Source organism: Myotis nattereri, assembly GCF_964212035.1.
Source record: "Myotis nattereri genome assembly, chromosome: 6".
Classification (NCBI taxonomy): domain Eukaryota; kingdom Metazoa; phylum Chordata; class Mammalia; order Chiroptera; family Vespertilionidae; genus Myotis; species Myotis nattereri.
This window is the reverse complement of record NC_138081.1, coordinates 75,908,517-75,922,882: the sequence shown is the minus strand read 5'-3', so window position 1 is coordinate 75,922,882 and position 14,366 is coordinate 75,908,517. Positions and strand designations below refer to the sequence as shown.

At 38.5% G+C, this 14,366-nt stretch overlaps 1 protein-coding gene across 8 annotated transcripts in view; it reads right to left on the bottom strand.

Annotated features, from left to right (window-relative positions):
• Positions 1-14,366, bottom strand: part of MAP7 (microtubule associated protein 7) — a gene marked incomplete at its 3' end in the record, with an annotated part of 140,794 nt that overhangs the window by 43,991 nt on the left and 82,437 nt on the right. For all 8 annotated transcript variants that reach the window (XM_081093876.1, XM_081093877.1, XM_081093879.1 and 5 more), the window contains exons 2-3: positions 10,883-10,984; positions 6,432-6,509 (exon numbers count right to left, since the gene is read on the bottom strand). In XM_081093876.1, coding sequence (XP_080950002.1) covers positions 6,432-6,509; positions 10,883-10,984 — 180 coding nt within the window. The remainder of the gene's footprint in view (positions 1-6,431; positions 6,510-10,882; positions 10,985-14,366) is intronic.

Sequence of the window (14,366 nt, the reverse complement as noted above, 5' to 3'; positions counted from 1 at the left end):
ATGTGCTGATGTCCATATCCCTCCCACTATCGTGCATTCAGATCCCATAGATGCGCACACCCTGCCTGACAGCCTTAGGAGCGTCTGTGCCATACATTCATTCAGTGATAACTTCAGGAGACCACCAGATGCCAAGATTGACCATAGATCTGCCCAAGTTTTATCCAGTAGGAATTTGGATTAGAAAAACTGCTTTCCCAAAGCCCACCTGTTTTTATTTATTTATTTATTTATTTATTTATTTATTATTTTTGGTGCGTGTTCTGTCAAAAGCAATGACTGTCCTAATCAAATAATGTGAAGTATGAAATCAGGGGCAGTGCCACTTATGACTGTAATCAGAGGTACAGCATTCCTGGTTACTTATTAATTAGCCCTAACTTCCCTATCAACATTTTTGAGATAAACATTCAAGTCAGATTGAAATGATCACTTATTGCTTGTCTACGCTCTTATTATTTATATACTGCTGTCCCTGAGTTGACAACCCATTGACATTAGAAAGGGGGGAAAAAAGGCAAAATAAAAAAACTGTGACTGGAAGGGCAAGAACTCTGGCGAAGTTATCTGAGAAAAGAAGAACAAAACTCAAATATGGTTTAATTGACATATGTTTGAAGGTCAAATTCCTTTGTCTTTTATCTTATTGTTGTTTCTAACATAATACATCTTGTATAGCTCTGAACTTAGCGATAAAATCCAATATAAATGAACTGAATGACAGAATTTATTAGCTCAAAATTTTCATCATGAGCTATAGGAGTCAATCACACAATCCTTTGAGAATCTTCCATAATTTTATAGAATCCCTGAAAGTCCTGTAGGGAATGTGACTCTAATGACATCAATAATTTGCATCATCTTCCAAAAGGGAAACCCTGAATCTCCCTAAACACAGAAGACTATTTGTCTGGTAAACATTCCTTAAATATTCTCTTGAGTTTTGTCAGCATACTACAGGACTATTGTTTTTCTAACATATATGAAGAACAGGCAGTTTGAAGACACAACTATTTGATAGATTACCTTTGTATATTTGTTCCTCTAAGAATAAGACTTTAAGACTTGCTTAAGAATAAGAATTCAAGACCTGTTTGACTTAACAATTATAAAGACAGGTATTACCTGATAATTTGGCAATGTCTTAACTAATTTGCAGTACACCTGCTGCATTCATCTCTACTTATATTGAAGTGCATAGACTTACGATGCATTTAGCATTCAACAAACAGTTTTTAGACACTGACTATGTGTTCTCGGTACTAGGCTATAGAAATAAAATAATGACAGTCCTTTCTTTTATGGAGCTTATATTCCAGTGGGGGCTGACAGACATATATGGAACATGTACATGCTTAGATGCTGACACTGCTGAAAAATAGAGAGTGCTAGTGTGAAGTGTGGGTGAGGGAAGGCCTCACTGAAGAGATGGCATTTAAACCACACCTGAAGGAGAAGAGGGAATGAGCTATGCAGGTATCTCAGGGAAGCATTCCAGCTGGGACACAGCAATGTAAGTTCCAGAAGGTTGATATTTTCACTTCAATATTCCTGATCCTGGCTCAACAGTAACCACACATTAAATATTAATTGAACAAGTAAGTAAACTAAAATAGCATGAAATTGCTAAAAAAAAAAAATAAGAGTGGTGATGGTTAGTATTCCTTTAAGCTACGTTGAATAAAAAATTATACCTTACACAAATTGTACATGCTCTGATCCTTGTAAATGTTTTTGAAGAAAAATTGGTAACCAGGATCTAGTCCTAGTTCATACAGACAGATTATGTACTCAGTGGACTCCAAGGCTGACAAATGATCAATGACATGAAATTTTCTCAAAAAGTTGTCAAAAACTGCTTGCATTTTGCCCTCTTGCTGTGTCAAATGGAGCAGGCACTTGGCACTGCTGCATCGCACTTGAATGGGGAAGTAGTCTAACCCTTCCTTCCCATGAGGGTTGCATACGCGCCCAGCTCTGAAATCTCAGGAAGTCCACTGCCAGCATGGAGGGCATAGGGATCGGTTTCACTTAACACCGTCACCATTTGTTGAGGACTTTTAACATGACAATATTACTACTTGCTGAGGAATTTTAACAGGGATCTTGGTGACCCTGTACAAATTAAAAACATGCTTACCAGCTGATATGGCAGAAAGAAAAGAGGTTCTATTAACTATTCCATTTTTCTAGATTCTTTCGGTTCCTTCCTTAAGCTAAAAATAAAATAAATGACATTCTATTATTTGATAGGCCCACACAATAAAAAGTACAACCACTGTGTTAATTTGCTACTAAATGTGATAATACATAGTGAAGTGTTTAGAACACTGCTTAATAAACATTGATATTACTGTTTATGAATAATGTTAAGGTATTGTTAATATTAGTACTTAATTAAAAACTAGGGTAAAATAGATAAAAATCAAGAAAATCAGTAAATATTTATTACATATCTGCTTATACTTAGCACTGTGCCACATATTGGCATACAAAGAATTGGGAAGCAATGGTTATGCCCTTGAAAAGCTTAAAATATAAACAATCACGGAGGTCTATAAAATCCAACTAGAAAAAGTTCAGTAGAGTAGAGTATAAAAAGGTGAAAGATAATGAAGACTAAGAAGGTGTCAAAAAGAAAGGCTGGTATTAACTGTGACAGAGCTCGACTGATGAAGTACATCAATCAGATAGACTTGGTGACTGAGGTACTATAAATGCATTAAGGCCTGGACTAGGATGATAGCATAGGCAGCAAATTTAAAGTCATGGATCTGAGATTTATGCTGAAGACAGAGGAAGCCAGTCTTATGAATAAATGGATTAAGGATAAAGGAAGTGTGGCAACTTGCACTTACATACTGGGCTAGAGAGAGCTGCAGCCTGAGCTAGAGGACTAGGCTGAGTCCAGATTGACCACTGGTAGCTACAAGTGGCTCAACAGGCCAGTGTGGAGACCGGTCAGTGCACAGCATTGAGCCACCAAGGAAGAGAGAAGATTTTATTCTTTAAAAATCCCCAATGCTAACACAGGTAGAAAGATACCAGTTTCTCTAGCAGCACCAGAAGTATCTAAAATAGCTAAAAGGAATAATCTCTTAGGGCCCCCAAAATACTGATGCAATTGATCGATACAGAGAAATGAGCCAAAGGAGTAAATTTTGGAGTGAAAGTTGATGAACAATTTAGTTGTATAGAAGGTGAGTTTCAGATAGTAGGAATACATCGACAGCTTTATGAGTAGCTGGAGATGTTGAAACCATGAGAACAAATAAGATTGCCGCCCCCGCCCCCGCCCCCCCCCCCAAGGAAAAAACAAAATTAAAGTTTAGAAGAGGGACGGCAAAAAAGATGCAGAAGTCAAGAAGGAGAAGTTTGAAGAAATGGCCTGAAGAGAGTCAGATGGAGTAGAATGGTTGAGGCGATTCCTTCGTGTATGAAGCTTTTAAGGCAGAAAATTAATGCTTTCAGAGTCCAAATGTTCAACCAAAGAGAGAGAACAATCCCAAACATGAAGATGTATGCCTGATTTTATGTGATAAATGGAAAGATAATGTAGAAAGAGCAGGCCACATGACATAATCCTACAATAAAAGCATTGAAGCATGACTCAGAGGTCTAACCCACAGAAAGTCATTAATAAGGCCTCCCATTTGCAATTAGTACAAACATGATATGTCACCAAAAAAACAAACAGAATGAAAAGCCCTTTATTCTCTCTACCTTGCTTTTTTTTAAAACGTGGATTAAAAAGAATCTTTCAATGTTAATTTCAACCTACATCCAACAGTGAATAATCAGTTTCACTGGCCAATCACTTTAAATTTTGCTTTGTTGGAATTTCTAGAATGGACCCTCCCCCCCCCTTTTTTTACTTGAAAAGCTTAAAATTTGAAAGCTTTGTAATACTGATGTTACCAACTATTTTTTGTTTTCAAAAAAGCACAATCCAAAGATCTGCTATTCAGTGACAGGCAGTCTCTCACCCCCTTAAAAAAAAATTCAACTGCTCCCATAGCTTCTGCAAAGCACGGTTTATGGGTAGTTCGTCAGGTGTGCCCTTTGGTTTTCTTCTAGTGCTAAAGATTTTTTAGAAATCACCCTTATGTATTCAAAGGCACAGCTTAAATTAGAGGCTAGACTTTAGACGACTCTTTACAAATGTAAGTCGGTGCATTTGCAGAATGTTTATTTGTATAGTTAGAAGATTCCAGGGAGCCTCTCAAGACTTAGTTTCTACTATGATGGCTTAAATGGAAAAGAATAAGCAAAAGGACACTTATAAAATTTAAAAATACAATGCAACTAATGCAAATAAAAAATTAGAATTGATCTATTTCATTAAAAGTATGATTCTTAATAACGAAAGAGATGAGATCAGAATTAAGGAAAACTGTATTTAACTTGGCAGGTTTAAGAAGAAAAAGAAACACTCAATAGTATGTATTGGTTCACCAAAGAAGTAAAATTGTGAGATTAGGATAATACAGTAATCTGAAAATTACTTTGACCCATATAATAATCTGAGGAGCATGTTGGATTCCCACCTGTCTTTGCATCACTGCCCTCCCGTCCCTGCCTCTTCGGTCTCCCTGGATGACTCTGCTTCGCCCTCTAGTTGGAAGCTCAGGTGGCACCTGACATCCCCAGGCTGGGTTAGGTGCTTCTGTGGTTCTCAACACCCCTTTGCACACCCCTTCAATACCAGCCGGTATTCTAATTGCTTTGTGTTCATCTGCTTCCTCACTGGACCGCAACTAGCCCTTGAGGGCTGGGTCTCCACCTTAACTCACCTCTTCAACACAATACCTGACAAATAAAAGTTCTGAATATATAAAATAATGAGTCATGCTTCCTACAAAATAATTAATAATGCATGGCTTTGAAAGGCAAAGAAACCAAAGGGAAAGGTATGACTTAATGCGTAAAAGCTAATTCACGATGGGACTTAAGCCATAAAGGAGTAGGCTGATGCTGTTGAGCTACTTCCACTCAAGTAGACATGAATCCACGTTGCAATTCTAAGGAGACATTTAACAGTGTAGGATCTGGTTGCACTGGGATAGGGTGGAAAGTGGAGATGAAGGACACAGTGCTGATACGCGGATGGATCCAAAACCAGTCACCCAGGGCAGTCGTCAGTTTGTTCTTTTTGCTCTTCCTGCTTCAGTAACTCTACCTTTTCCCTCTTTCTCAGTTCTGGCCCATCTGTCAAACCAAACTTGACCAGGGGCAGTGGGCACAGTCCACAGACAATCCTACTCTCCAGGAACCAACCAACCTGCAGAAATCCACAAGAGACAGGGGACTTCAAGACTGGGTCAAAACTCTAGGCACAGCAAGTTGTTGAAATTTGTGTCGAAAAAACGGCAGCAAAAGCAATGACTTCATATGATCATTATGGCAAGGCAGAGAGAGAGGCCTGTGTTCAGAGAACATAAATAATGCCAATAGACTTTGAAAACCATATTTTAGGGAGTTTCACAAATTTGGGTTCTTGAATAAGAATTTTAAAAAAGATGGGATACAGGGGCTGGGTTACCCAATTGAAACATGAACTCTTACGAAATAGAACGATTTTGGCAACCTAAGTCAGCCCTAGTCTTAAAATACCCAGACACTTCAGAAACACAGACATACTGACCAGGCAATTCATCTTTTCAACATACATAAAGAGAGGATCCTGTTTTAGCAACTTTGCATAATGGACGGCAAAGTAAAGGAGGAGTTGGCACCGGCATGAGTTGGCACCGGCATGCTTGCTCTATGTCCTGGAAGAAAATGAGAATGATTGCTGAGTGCTCTGATCTTGGCTTCCTGGTAAGCTAGTGCTGTGACCCAGCTCTCCAGGTGATTATATGGCAAATACTGTAGTTGCTAACCTTTCACAAGGGCCTCAGATAACAAAAGGAAAGTCAGAACCCTCAGCATGAGGTCTTGTGCTTTTCCTGGCAGCAGAGTGGCAGCATCTGTCTATAAATTCAACAGCAGCATTACTTTAACATGGAAAGCAGCAAGTGCCCCCCTAGCAGTGTCTCTAGTCTGATAACTGTTCCCATAAAAAAGAACCATATGCTTACTGTCCTTGCATTTTTTAAGTTGTAAAATCTAAGCTGAGCCATCAGGGCTCTCATATATACATTTCCTCCAGTGTCACCTTAAACTGTGATGACCATATAAGAAGACGTGCAAATGACCTTAATCCTGGGCCAGACTTGACGGTCGCTTAAAACTCGGTCCTGTGTTTATATCACATACTAAATTCTGTTTCACAATTAATTTGCAAAACTCATAAAGGCATGCTAGAGAGCATGGTTATTACAGTGACGTCCATTTGCTTAATGTTAAGTGTCCATTACTCTAGAGGGGAGAAAGTACCATTTCAACAACAGTGTTCCTTAGAGACCAAGCGAGGGTTAGAAATGGAGTACCTAGCTGCTTTTCCCGTTCCTCACGCCGCTCCCGGGCCAGCCGCTGCCGGTCATCAACCCGCAGCACAGGTGGAGGGTCTGAAAAGGAGATAAAAAACATTATCTCATGGGAGGAAGAACATATTTTTTTAAAATAAACTAATTAAATGCACAGATAAGTATCTTTTTATCCAGAAAACTCGAAAAATAATATAATGCTACATCTTACAATTCGTACGTACAACTATACTTCCAGGGATAGACTTTGCTAGAATTTTTTGAGAGTTTCCTAGCATCTTCCTTCTATTTAAAAACATTATAGCCCTGGCTGGGTGGCTCAGTTGGTTAGAGAGTCATCCCGATATTCCAGGATTACATGCTGGATACCTGGTCAGGGCACATACAAGCATCAACCAATAAATGCATAAATAAGTGGAACAACAAAGTAATGTTTCTCTTGCTTTCTCTCTCTTCCTTCCTCTCTCTCCCTCAAATAAACCAATCATTATAAAAACATTACAAAGGAGAGTAAATACTAAGAGTTCTCATCACAAGGAAAAAGATCCTGCTTTTTGTATCTATAGGGTGTCCCAAAAAACATATACATACACTTTGAATAATTATAAAGGCAGTGCTTATTAAAATACATTTCATTTTCTAAATCGTGTATACATTTTTTTGGATACCTGCTATATAAGATGATGAATGTTACCTAAATGTATTGTAGTAATCATTTCCTAATATATGTAAGTCATTATGTTGTACACTTTAAACTTACACAGTGCTACATATCAATTATATCTCAATAAAAATAGGAAATAATAAAAATAAAATCAAAAGACACATGGCAAACAAATATGTAGAAACATAACACAACTGTAGCCTTTTGGCTCTTTTCATCAAACAATATGTATGACGTTTTGTGTTCCTAAGCTACTGAACTTCTATTATTTTTTATGCTTTAAATGTCTATTCCTTAATAACAAATAGAATCCCCAGTACAGTTATCCTGAATAGACATTCACCAATTGGATGTGAGAACCCGGCTTGCAGTCAGATAGGTTGCGTTTAGTTCCTGAACTGTCACTCACTCACAAAGCTACTTATCCACTTCTCTCTCAAGCTATGACATGGGTTTCATGGGTCTTTATTTTTTACCTATAAAATAAAGACACAATAGAACCTATCTCACATCATTGTAAGGATTAAATAAAATAATTCTGTACCAATGTTAGTATAGTGCCTAGCACATGGTAAGTCTCAGTAAATTCATTCATTCACTGAACATATGAAAATAATTTAACATTATGACCATCCCACATTGTTTCCCAATAGACCTAACATTGTCAGAATAAAATTAAGTTACTGAGTCTCAGAAGGAAACTTTTTAAGAGAAAATAGAACTTTGGTATAAATAAACTGCAACTGTACTCTGCATCCAGTCTCCAATCTATGATGATTAAAAAGTACGGTGACCACCCAAACTGGGGCACTTTTACGAGTGAAAGGGAGTGCTAGCAATAGTCTGTCTTCGATGACATGCATACACCTGGACTGTCCGGCACAAACTGGAACTGAAGAACGATTCTCAAAGATCAAGCAAGCCAACCCACATCTGCAAGACTTCTATCTGAACAACTACTATTCGTACGATAAATAACTTCTCTTAGGGCTTTGCATTTTACACAGCACGTTCACATACATTATTTCACTCTTCACACAAATCCTTTGAATTAGCCAAGCATTTATTCATTCAATGAAGAGTTATTCTACCTATTTTCCAAAGAGGAAACCGAGGAAAATATATAGGACTAAGGGAGATGGCACAGTTAAGTGTCCAAGCTAGGACACTTAAAATCAGATCTCTAACTCACTCTGTGCGAATGGCCTGATGGAGCAGTGAGGAGCTGCAAGATCCAAGTCAGGCAATCCTCTGTGAGGAAAAATTATTTAGAAATAATTAAGTAGAATTAAGCTTCAGTGACTCTTTTAAAGACCTGTGGTGGAGGGTTGGGAAAGAATAGGGATTAAGAGGGATGTTTAATGAACTTGAATTTCCGCTTTTCTCAGGTACATATAGTTCATGAAGACAATGCAATTTTCTCTTCCAATTGGGTCAAACTCTTAATCATTTGGAAGCAGCTGATGGAGTTATAAAGAACCATCTCCCACTTCTGTAGACGTGGACAGTTCTGTGGCTTGGCAAATTGTCTCTTTTGGTCTGGGTTCAAGCATTCACCGCTGAGAACACTGGCCCTTCTGGATAGCTTGAGACACCATGTGCCCATACTTACAAAAACACCACAGGGCTTTCCATTCATGCCTCAAAGATAAAAGATGAACAACCTGAATGTGAACAGATGCTTTCTAAATCACAGACATGTTCTAGAGTTTTCTAATGGGTTTAAATTCTCACAAAGTACAGAAGGGAAGGAAACGAAAATTTACTGGGTTAAAAGGGCCCCTAAGAAATCATTTATTTGGTCAGGATGCCCATGTCTGGTTAGGGCAATATTCAAAATATTCCCAAATTGAGCAAGTATTTTTTTTTTCTTTTCAAGTTCTAGAGAATGCAAATGAACAACTTACTCTACACAGACATTCCCATGACTCATATTCGCTAAAATGAAAGGGTTTTACTCAAGTCTAATCCTCCAACATGGAACCTCTTACATTATTGTTTGGAGGTATGCAGGAAAATAACATGATGGTTTTAAAAATAACAGCCTTTTTTGTACCTTTGCTTATCTCTATATACAAGAAAGCAGACATACGAATGCTTAAAATATACAACTAACCTGAAATGAAATGTCTCCTCATTTAACCTGACTTTAGCAACTTCAATGAAATGGCTCTATAAAGAGATGGCCAATTGGGGTGGAGAGTTTTTGGCCCCTATGCTATTTCTGCACTCTATGCAGATGTGTCTTGTCACACTGGAAATTCTGTGTTAGAAAGTATCTATTCATATATTAGTTTACTCCACCACAATGCCAACTAGAGGGTAGGGATTGTGTCTTTTAATAATATACCCTTAGTACCTACACAATGCTAACACCAGATGAATAAATGAGTCCTCGGGATATAGAAGTATAAATTGCACAGTCAAGAATGGAAGAAATTTTCATTGAAAATTTCAGAATGGTATAAAAATTGATTAGAATTGATTGAATGGCAGAAAAAAAAATCGTGATTGTTGATAGGGAGAACAAGGGGGAAATAGTATAAACCATTTAGTTATATTCAAGTCTCATGGCAAAACCAGTGGGTTTTCATACTAAAGAACTTTTACTTCCACAAGGATGCTCACTTGACTATAAGGAACAAAAGCCCTCCAGAATAATCCCGGTGAGGATAGGGGTCTCATTGTTTTGTTCATACACTATCTCTCACAGTCCCAGGCATTGTACAATACATATAATTATAATTAGATGGTGGGTGGATAGATGGATGGATAAATGAAAGAATGGAAAGGCAAAACAACTAAATGGGGAAATCTCAGCTTGCTAACTGAAATGCCACTGAAGGCTACTCATGTAATATTTGTAATAGTATTACTTCTTCTTCTTCTAAGTGACTAGCTGATTTATATCTTATTTAAAAGTGTCTTATGTAAGACCTTTTCCATATGGGCAAAAGCTCCACAAATGTAGATATAATGGAGGATGTTTCCTATGAGCCTATATGCAATTATCTCTATGTTTATTATTATTATTTTAATTTATTTATGTTTATTGATATTATCTCACTGATTCCCTGGTCTTGAGTAACTTTGGCCTTGGAAGCAGCATGAAGTAGACTTCCAAGACTCTTGTAGAGTATTCATTTTGCCTTTACCTTCCTTTGATTATCTCTCATCATCATACTGTACATTAGTCTCTCCCAAGGACCACACAATGGTTGTTGGATACCTGGAAGCATGCATTGTCTATCCAACTGTTTGTATTATGTTTACAGACTGCTTCTTTGGATCAGCTAATGGAATAGATTATGAATCATAGGTTATTAAATGAAATTACTGTGTAGCTGTACAATCATTGTAGGGATTGGTGAACAAAAACCTAATTCTATACCAGCTTTGTTATGTGTAAAGATTTTCTTAAATGGTTTTTGAAAGTCAGAAAAGTGATATACAATAATGCTGGGCATACTGAAATGTGTCATATCTATCACTTCAAACAGGATAGTAAAATTATTACCTCTTATACACTGCTTGGCAGTAAACAGTGCATCCACATACACCATCTCATTGACTGTCAAAATGATTCTGAGAGGTAAATAGGGAATGCCTTTGAATCTCCATTTTAAAAAGAGAAAATCAAGGCTTTGAGAGGTTCTCTAACAAACTCGTACAAGTCAGTGTGAGCGTGTGTTCTGGTGGCAGAACTGGAACCATGCTCCCCTACATCCTAGCATGTCTTCAAGGTTTTGGGATAACCTCCCGTTTCCACAGCAAATGCAATGCATCATACCTGGCTTATTTCCTGCGTGGTTGCTATTTTGTCCTGAAATAGCAGAGGGCGGCCGGTTGGAGGCAGCAGTTTTCTTCTCATGTACTTTGTAGCTGTCAGGCGCTACACAGATGAGACAAAAGAGAAAACACATATTTACTTGCTTAAAATTTATTCAGAAACTTTCACCTATTCAATATTTTCCTGTTAACCTTTGCATCGGCTACTAGGCTAGATTTAGGAAAGGAAAAAAAAAGATGACGCGATTACAATCCTTGCCCCTGAGGCACATGCTGTTCGGAGGGAAGGACACATCCAACAAGCCACAGCCTGCGTGTAAGGAACCAATCCTTAGCTGTGGCACGTTCATGGGTCTGTGAAGCCGTTTACCCTGCTGTCCCAGCTTCCACATACAACAACCGTGTGGAAACATGATTGGAATCTAAAACCTCTGATCTTAGTTCTTACAAAGTTCGTGTGCTGGGCAGCAAAGAATTCCAAGAACATAACCAAGTAGGTCACCAAAAGGGAACCAGGATAGAGAATGTACTATGGTTTTGAAAAAGCTTCAGACAGGAGTTCAACAGCAAAGACTATTAAAGAGACTAAGGGAAGTGTGTTCTAGGAAAGGAATGAAGGGCAGTAATACCAGGCAGTTCTCTGGTTATATAAAGGATAGGGTGCTCCAGGACCAAACAATTTTTCTTTACCTGTATTACTTTATTTAACATGTCTAGAGGGTATTTAAAGATGTTTGCTACACTTATAGACAAATCATGTCAACAACCAAGCCCTCACTGTGGCTCAGCGGTTAGAGCGTCAGCCTACACAGCTCTCATCGCACTCAGAGTAAAACACAAGGTCTCTATCATGGCCTAGACGTAGTGGTCGGCAAACTGCGGCTTGGCAAACCACGGCTTGCGAGCCACATGCGGCTCTTTGGCCCCTTGAATGTGGCTCTTCCACAAAATACCGGCTCTTCCACAAAATACCGACTTCTGCGCATGGGCCATGAAGTTTCAATCGCACTGTATGTGCGCGCCCGCACGTGGTATTTTGTGGAAGAGCCACACTGAAGGGGCCAAAGAGCCGCCTGTGGCTCACGAATCGTGGTTTGCCGACCACGGGCCTAGAGGGTACTATACGGTACAGCCTTTACCTTGTGCCACTTTCCCTTTATCTGCCCTATGCATACTGACCAACTCAGTCCATCTCAGAGCCTTTGCAATTACCTGAAGTGTTTTCCCAGTTATCAACATGGATCTCTCCTTCACTTTCTTGGGGTCACTGCTCAAAGGTGACATGAAAGACTCCCCTTGACCTGTCTGAACTAGCACCCCATCACTCATCACTCCCCTCTTCTCCTTATCCTGCTGTTTATAGCCCTTGCCTCCTGACTACTTCCTTTCCACTAGGCTGATATTGTCTACAAAACAGAAATCATTTGCTCAAGGTTTTTAAGCCTGAAAGGATGTGATAATTACTGTGCTTCAAGAAGACTAAATTTAAAAATGTTACCCAAGATGTACTAAAAAAAACTGCTACATTTACAAAGTTTACCTTTGATCTCTGAATGGGGAATATATTGAATTTTTATGGCTCTCTCACAATTACATATACTATTAGCTAGCACGGAAAATCAGACTACATAGTAAAAAATATCTCATGCAACTTAAATATTGCTCGGTTTCTATTTATTGGCATTAAATGCTCAAGCAAACATTGATTGGCTTAACTTTTATCCAATTGAGCTTTCTTTCTCTTATTTTCAGGGAAAGATCTATAAAGACACAGTAAGACAATGGACAGGCTGCTAATAAACAGCAAACGGTCTCAAATTAGTGGTTTCTGGTAGGATTTTGCCACTTGAGGAAATTTTACTAGGAGATTCACCACTGGAAAAAGGCTGTGTTCTGTGTGGACACACTTAACGCTGGGGGATGGGACACACCAAGCGGAGCATGAGTGAAACCAGGATAGGCTCTGACTCTGACCCAGAATGGAAATCAGAAAGTGCGGTGGCTTCTGTGATGCCAACAATGAGTTGCCAGCTGTCACCACGGAGCAGGTGAAGCCCATCCTAGCGAGTCCTGCTTATGGTCTCACAACTTTAGAGGCAGCCCCGAAAGATCAAAAATTGACTGTACTTGGAAACTTTGCCCTTATTCTGCAAAAGTTAATCTTTTAAAACTGCTCATAAAGAAGTTAATAATTAAGAAAGATAAACAGAAAGGAGTGCCACCCAGATTTGGAGTGCTTTCATTATAATCAGTAAGCTGTTTAGGGATCTTCTACTTATTTTTAATTAACTGAAAGATAATTAGGACCACTTGTTTAAACTATATTTCAAATGTATTCATTTCTTTCTTACCTTATTATATTTGACATAATTTAAACTTTCTCTGGTAATTGAGTATCTGCACTGCCTCAGGTCCTGACAACAAATATCACCCTAACCGAATATTATATCACAGTGGGACACAAAGGAGATTATAAAGACCACAACATGCCCTGGCTGGTTGGGCTCAGTGGATAGCGCGTAAGCCTGCGGACTGAAGGGTCCCGGGTTCGATTCCAGTCAAGGGCACATGCCTGGGTTTTGGGCTCGATTCCCAGTAGGGGGTGTGCAGAAGGCAGCCGATCGATAATTCTCTCTCATTGATGTTTCTATTTCTCTCTCACTTTCCTTCCTCTCTGAAATCAATAAAAACATTTTTTTTTTAAAGACCATAGCACATTCAGTTCAAGTGACTTTTCTGAATAATCCCTGATAATTTTTGGTTGAAATTTGCTTTATTGTCTTGAATCTCAAATGTAAAAAATAAATTGCAATTAAACTAGAGGTCTGGCTACTTGGATTCCGATTTATTTGTATCTGTCTTTTATTGGATCCACTCTAATCGAACATCTATCTACTCACTATCATCTGAATCTCAGAAATTCATTTCTATCCCAGAACACCTTCTGGGGCCTACTCAAGACAATTTTTGAAATCTATTTTAAGATTTTTTTATGTTCATGTAAAACAGGTTAAATTTAGTAAAATAAAGGGATTTTAAAAACTGTCAGCTGTTTAGTCCAAGATTATATACTGCTAATTTCTTACCATTCAGTTGGATATTTAGTTTTCAAGCTATCTTTCCACATTTTATAGGTTGTTTTTTTTTCTCTCTTTTATTACTGTAAGATTCCTTATTTCCGCAAAAACCTCTCTGGTTAACACTCTATTTTGCTAAGAGGGAAGATACAGACTCAAAGAGACCTGCGTTCAAATATGAGCCCTGTTACTTACTAACTGAACGACCTTCAGAAAGTTTCTTGACTTCTCTGAGTAGGTAGTAAAGGGGTGAGACTGTGTAACTCACAGGGTTGTTGGGGGGATTGATTGAGAAGATGTATGCTAAAAGTCTATCGTAGGGCTTGGCACACAGCAGGGGTTAACAGCCATTCAGTCCCACTTCATCTTTTATGTTCTTCCATCGAGGCGCCGGGCCTCACACACCCA